Below are 7,639 nucleotides of genomic sequence, written 5' to 3'. Positions count from 1 at the left end.
AGTCTAGAAACTCACTTGCCTTCTCAGTCTTTCTCTCTCAAGTTGAGCCCAAAAATATCAAGGAAGCATTGGAAGATGTTGACTGGATTACTTCTATGCAATATGAACTCCATCAATTTGAGAGGAAAAACGTATGGCACATGGTATCTCGACGTGCTGACAGAACTGTTATAGGAACCAGTTGGGTATTCATAAACAAACTTGATGAGTTTGGGAACACAATAAGGAACAAGGCAAGGCTGGTAGTTCAAGGGTACAATCAAGAAGAAGGGATTGACTATGATGAAACTTTTGCCCCGGTTGCTCGAATGGAGGCCATCAGAATCCTTATTGCATTTGCATCCCATATGGAATTCAAATTGTTCCAAAGATGTCAAAAGTGCATTTCTGAATGGCTTTCTAAAAGAAGAAGTCTTCGTCAAGCAACCTCCTGGCTTTGAATGTTATGAGCATCCTGAACATGTTTTCAAACTCTACACATCCTTATATGGGCTGAAGCAGGCTCCTCGCGCATGGTATGAAAGGTTGTACAAATTTCTCCTAGAAAATGGTTTTACAAGAGGAAAATTGACAACACCTTATTTCTGAAGAAACGGGGGAAGAATATGCTCATTGTGCAAGTTTATGTTGACGGCATCATCTTTGGTGCAACAAATGATTCTCTGTATGAGGAGTTTGCAAAGCTCATGGGAAGTGAGTTTGAAATGAGTATGATGGGAGAATAGAATTTCTTCTTAGGCCTACAAGTCAAGCAAACTCCTAAAGGCACAATGATAAGTTAGCAGAAGTACATTAAAGTGCTTTTGAAGAGACTTGAAATGGAAAGCTCAAAAGTCATTGACACTCCTATTGCCACTGCCACTCGACTGGACATGGATGAACCTAGTTCCCCTGTGAACGAGACCATGTACAATGGTATCATTGGGTCACTCTTGTATCTCACAACAAGCAGACCAGATATCATTTTCAGTGTGGGACTATGTATCAGGTTTCAATCAAATCCAAAGGAATCTTATCTGAAGGATGCCAAGAGAATCCTGAGATATCTAAAGGGAACGCATAACCCGGTTCTCTACTACCCATCAGGAGACAACTTCGACTTGATCGGGTATGCTGATGCTGATTATGCTGGTTATCTGGTGTACAGGAAAAATACTTCTGGCATGGCACACTTTATGGGTTCGTGTCTAATTTCACGGGGTACAAGAAAACAAAACTCAATGGCTCTTTCAACTGCAGAAGTTGAATATGTGGTGGCTGCCTCTTGCTGTGCTCAACTGCTGTGGATCAAGCAGCAACTTACAGATTTTGGTATGTTTTCTAATTGTGTGTCGTTACTATGTGACAACACCAGTGCTCTCAACATGGCAAAAAACTAAGTTCAGCATAAGAGAACAAAACACATTGATGTCCAACATCATTTTCTGAGAGACAATGTTGAAAAGGGGCTTATCTGCATGAAGTTCTACAGCACAGAAGATCAAATTGCAGACATCTTCACCAAAGCACTGAGTAGAGAGCACTTTGAAAAGAATCGTCTTGCACTAGGGTTGATAAAATCAAGTTGAGGACTTGGTCCCTCGATGATTGGCTATGAAAGAAATGTACAGGTGAAATTGCTAAAAAGTTTTTTCTGGCAAGGTCTAACTCATTTTTTATACCGTTACAGGTAGACACACATGACGAGTACAGAGCAAACAAGGAGATAATGTATTGCATCTTCGCAAAAGGATGAGGATCACATTTACAAAATCTGTGATGGAACCTGGTTCCTGCGACACAGGTTAGTAGTTCCTTTTGTACTCTTATGCACAACTTTTTAAACGGCTAAAAATGTGCCACGTCATTAAATTATCAGCTTCTTTTCTTTGGAACCCAAGCGTCCTACCCGTTACAAAATGACCTGTCTACCCAGAAAATCAAGACTCGTTCCCAACCGGTCCCTCACCCCCTTTTAATAAACCCAAACTCTGTCACTCTCACAACTGTTCACATCAAAAGCCAAATTTTCCCTTTTTTTCTCAACAACCAAACACTCTCTTCTTTCATAAACTCTCATTACACTCTATAATGTCTGAGAATCTCGAAGCCTCAAATGTCCCCAGTGTCGTCCCCACTGTATCTTTATCTCTTGAATCACCAGTGACAGAGTCTAAGTACCTTACGCCACCCAATCCATACCCTAAGCAAGATTTCCAACCACCCACTACCTCTTCTCCACCCCAATCAAGTTCTGGTACTCATCGAAGTCGCAAAATTTCAAATCCTAAGAGGTTTGTGGCTACGACCTCTCCCTCTGCCTCGCCGAAAAAAATGGCTGAGGGAGAAGAAAATCAGGAAATTTCCAGTCTGCATTTAGAAGAGAGTTCTAAGGCACAACAAAGTGTGTTTAACACAATGATTACCCCAAGTCTCGATTTGAATGCTGCAGATCTTACAAGTAATATTCCTTCTGTGACTTCTGAGTTTCCTTTGGGGTTAGAAGAACAAGAGGCTATAGAAAATATGTTGTCAACAGCTACTGAGGGGTGTATGGATGGTTGTTATGAAGGTGTGTCTTAAACCAATGGGTCTTAGGGGGAAGGTGGGAGTCTATAGAAAGAGGGTAGGGAACTGATGCCTATCAAAAATTTGGCACCTGAACGTACTACTGGGGAACCACTCGAGGGACCTGATCCCTCCGCCCAAGAAGAGCCCTTTGCTCCTACTTGGGATGAAACCCCTTGTTCATCAAAAGAACCCCAGGTCAGTACTAATACCGATCCCTCTCCTTATTTCTATGCTGAGTCATTGGCCATTGTTGCTCCCGAGATGAGATCTCTGTCTGAGGAAGAGAATGATGGTAGTGAAGAAGACTATGATAATGTGGCTCTTGCAAGCTTTATTAGTGCTAGGAGTAGCAGGGCAACTCCCAAAACACCCACTCCTAAAAGACCTACTACTAGGCTGCAACAGAAAAAGGCTCTTGAGTCAGCTCTGAAGAAAAGTAAGAAAGAAAAGAAGAGGAGAAGGTTAGTAAAGGGTAGAAATTGATGACGAGGTGGATGAGGAACCCAGTCCCTTAATTCGTAAGTCCTCCAAGAAACCTGCGGTTCAAAATTCTAGAAAAGAGTCATCTGTGAAAGTGATGGGAGTTAGTAATGTTAAAGTGGGTGAGTCTAGAGAAAAAGTGGCTGAGGGGTATGGTAAGAACGTGTCTGAGAAATCTGTATCTGGAAAACCTACAGAGAAAGCTAAAAGTATGAGAAAATCAGTGAAATGGAAGGCTAGTGCCAATGAGGAGCCTGGTTCCTAAAAAAGGACCAAGGTGGGGGTGGCCAAGAATAAAGGAAGGGAAAATATGAGAAATGAGAAAGTGCTGTGGGGCAGAACATTTTCCCCTTATATTCTTGACATGCCAGGAATGCGCCAACTGGTTGATATATGTGACTTTCAACAGTGGACACCTTTGTTCACAAATGAGAGTCTTAAAGTATATGAGGTCGAAGTGCGCAGTTTTTATGCTGATTTTTTCACAGTTGAGGATGACAACATCTGCATGAAGGTGAATATAGTTGATTTTGTGTTGGATGAAGCTGTGTTGGGAACCATCTTGGGTGTGCCTACTGACAGAATATTCTCTATTGAGGGGACTTGTTCGTCAAACTTCAAAAATGCCATTCTGAAGGATGATGCAGTACAGCAGGGGGAACGGGTACACAAGAAGGCCCTCCTTCCAGTGTATCAGCTGTTATTTGAGATGGTAAACAAGGTGTTGCTCCCTTATGCAGAAAGACGTTCTGTTACGTCTCGAGCACAATTGTTCCTCATGGAAGCATTGGATGCTTATTCCACTATTAATCTGCCGAGTATCATGATTGAGCACATGAAGAAAATGGCAGATTTCAAAGATGGTAATCATGGGCTACCCTACGGGTTTCTACTCACCAAAGTTTTTGAGTTCTTCAAAGTCCCTTTGGGAAAGGCTACGGTGGGTACTCGCAAGCAGAGCATCTCCAAAACCACCTTAGAAGAGTGTGAGTGCATCGATAAGAAATGAGGGGTTGGCAGTGATTCCACTATCTCTCAACTAATTGAAACTCAGAATACTGCCAATGAAGATATAAGGAAGTTTAATGCAAGGAATGTTATCCTTGAGGGACAACTTAGTCAGGCCCAGGAGGCACCAGGTTCCAGCAGCTCACAAAGCACAGAGATTGCCCGTTTGACCAATGAGAATACTGATCTCAGGAAACAAGTCGAGGCCTGAAGGAGAGGTTACTCACTGGGCAAGGGTCTTCTAATGTTCGAATGGATATCCTCCTTAGAACGCTTGCCTCTTCATCATTGTCTGCCCCTTCCAGTGCTCCTTAAAACCATTTTCTTCTCAGTGTCAAGTTCTAGTGTCTTTCTATTTTGGTATTCTGAAGTTGGATATGTTTAGCGGCTGGTACTCCTTTTTTTTGCTGTTTTTATTTTGTGGAATGATTATGCAACAAATGGAACTGCTCCCTGTTTATTTCCAAAATTAATGAATATCCCGTCTTTTTGCTATGCTTATCTTATCTTCTTTCTTGCTTTATTTTTAGTTATGTTTGTGTGCATACAAGTGGCATGGGTTAATCAGGCTAGACTTCTTTTTGCTTATTGCCTGTCACTATTCTTTTTATGATGCCAAAAGGAGGAAAATTAATTGAGGGGGAACAAGAGGGGGAACAAGCACAGTTTCAGGGGAAATTTCAATTACAAGTTTGTCATCATCAAAAAGGAAAAAATTGATAAGTTATGTGTCTTACTATGTTTTGATGATTTAACAACTTTGTTGAGAACCAGATGGGGAACCTGTTCCACATCCTCTGAGTGCTCAAAGATCAACAAGTCTCAAGTCTGGGATATGTTCCAACATTCAGAGTCCAAGAAACAACAGAGGAAACAGATCGACATCAGTTCCCTTGCTGACAGTACCAGTCAACTCTCCACAGGTGTAAAGTGACTGCAATTATTCCTCTGCACACATGCAACAGTGCAAACAGTGGAGCAGTCACTTTATGGGGAATGCCTTTGTACTAAACATATTTGCATCATTCAAGTGATGTCACTTATGTAATATTAACATGAAGCAAAGTAAAAACAACACACTTGCACACTCTAGATTTGATCAAGCTCTCTCTCAAGTGTATTGCCAACCTGCAAGTGACATTCAAGGCGTCAAGAACAAAGAGCAACATAACGAAGGACCAGTTTCCTGCGTTGAGTCATCATATGTCCTTAGTTATGTAGCATCTTTGTCAAAGTGATTTACTTGTAATTCCTACTTAGATTAGTTAGAAACATTGTGTAGGAAACCTTTGTAAAATCATAAACCATATGTTTGTGTCTTGGCTAGAGTTAGTCGAGTTGTAAGCTTTATAATGGAGTTATTACAAAGGGGCTTGTAATAGAGTTATTACAAGTTAGTGAGGGATTAAGAGGTTAATTTCTAGGTTACAATAGTTTGTAATATGAAGTTTGCTCAGTAGTGAAGTTGAAATCCTACAAGGGTAGGTCGTGATTTTTAATCCCGCGAGTTGGGAGTTTTTCACGTAAAACTCTATTGTGTTATTTACTTACAACTGCGTGAGTGTGTTATGTGAGAACTAATAGAGAATCTGATTATCTATATAAGTTTGATGAACCCTTAATGTCGGTCAAAACTCCAATGTTACTTTTTGAAGATGAGCTACACCCTATGCAGAATATAAAGTATAAAAGTAGAATTGATTGAAGAGCTTCAGTTTCGGATAAGGAGAAGAGGTTCATTCTTGAGATTGCAGCAAAAGAGGAAATTAAAGAAACATAGCAAATAGGCTTTACATTTATTTGCATGTCACTTTTGATTATGAAAAAGACCTGACCAATTGAACTAATAATAAAGTTACATGTACTAGCTTCATGCATGGGCTATTCATTGGAGCTTTGTTACACACAACTTAATAGCTCTTAGTAGTTCCAATTGTACAATAGTGAATGGAGAGTACAATTATTGGGTGGATCCACGAAATATATATATATAAAAATTTATTAAAATTTTAACAGATATTAAATTGTAAATTATAATTTCAAAAGTTGGAGTAAGTAATACACAAAGATCAAACCTATCAAATTTAAATTCTTGATCTCCTCCCTCCAAGTTTTGTTATTCAATTTTTGTACATCCTTTTTAGCGGGAAACTATTCTCTTTCTCTCGTTACTTTAAGTGCTCTTTTCTTTCTTTAACCAAACAAGAGAAAGAAAAAAAATATTGTATTCTCTTTTTCTCTTTCCGTCCTTACTTTCTGAACAGAGCAGAAGAGTGACAACATACTTTATACTAGCATTGATTGTGCCCGTGCACATGCACGGTCCAACTTGCAAAACAAAAGCTATAGAGAACTCATAAATTAACAAAAAAGTCAATAAGTTTCTTGAAAATTGGCAAACACATCACAACTAGATTTTATGCAATTTGCGTAACAACTTAACAAGATAGAGAAAAATTAAATTGCACAATCAACATTCATTATCTTGCAAAAAAAGGAATTGATTTGCACAATCAAACATTCATTATCTTGCAAATTTATGTTACTATTTATTACGACGTGGTATGATTTTCCCTCCCAACCACCTACTCTATACAATCCTTGTAAATTATTCAATACTCTCTCTTCTGTTTGTTGTAACAATAATTGAATGCTTTATTGTTACCCTTGCCCTCATCTAAATTCCATACAGCTAACAAATTATGATAGACATTATCTTTCTCTCTCTCCACACACACACATACACACAAAAAAAAATTAATGCAACAAGTTTGACTTGTTATAGATAAATTTGGTAGTTGGTGATGACTTTTTAGTAGTATAATAATTTAATAATAAAATGTACTAATCACTATTGAGAAAAAGAATTAAATTCAAGTTTCATATCATATCCAGTAATTTTGACATTAAAGTTTAATTTTCATGCGTCAAATGGAAAAGCACAAACGGTACCAGCGAAAATACAATTTGAAGAATACTAAAAGCACTAACATACTAGTGACACCGTCGCAAAACCAGAAAATTCAACAAGGGTGTTCAAACCTTTATCAGTGAGCTATGTAAAAGTGTTCAAAATCTATTTTTAATCAATAACAAGTAATATTTTACCTTATACGGAGTATAATTTTCCGGCGAAGGGTGGTCAGTTGACCACCCTTGGTTGCACGTAGCTTCGCCCCTGGTTGGACAATATATGTAAGGATATATTTGTTCGAACATGCGCAGCGGAAGCAAGCATACAATTCAGGCATCAAATACATGTAAACTAGATAATAATATAATTACGAGATTAGAAACCACTAACCTCTTGAAAACGTTGCACAAGTCCTTCTCAGAGCAAGAATCCAGGGCTGCAGTCTTCTGCTATGGTCCTAGTAAGACCTTGAACGCAATTTTTTTGAGTGAGCAAGAACAATATAATTCAAAAAGGTCAGTTATTGGGTGAATATGTCTTCCTTATGTAGGCTCGTTTTTCAGCCAACGAGGGCTCCAAAAACGTGTAGGATTCTGCTTGTGCAAGTAGAATCCTATTCTAACTCTCTAGGATGACTTTTCTTCCAAGTCACTTTTTACCCAAGTCAGTCCATGTTTTTATTAGGTA

General features: G+C 38.9%; 1 protein-coding gene across 1 annotated transcript; it reads left to right on the top strand.

Moving 5' to 3' along the window:
• Positions 1-818: 818 nt before the first annotated feature.
• On the top strand, positions 819-1,379 carry LOC142180031 (secreted RxLR effector protein 161-like). The gene has a single exon (XM_075250948.1). It carries the CDS (start codon positions 819-821, stop codon positions 1,377-1,379), a length of 561 nt encoding a protein of 186 aa, XP_075107049.1.
• Positions 1,380-7,639: the final 6,260 nt, after the last annotated feature.

Source organism: Nicotiana tabacum, chromosome 4, assembly GCF_000715075.1.
Source record: "Nicotiana tabacum cultivar K326 chromosome 4, ASM71507v2, whole genome shotgun sequence".
NCBI classification, from domain to species: Eukaryota; Viridiplantae; Streptophyta; class Magnoliopsida; order Solanales; family Solanaceae; genus Nicotiana; species Nicotiana tabacum.
Note: the sequence above shows the minus strand (reverse complement) of the source record. Positions and strands in the feature narration are given on the sequence as shown.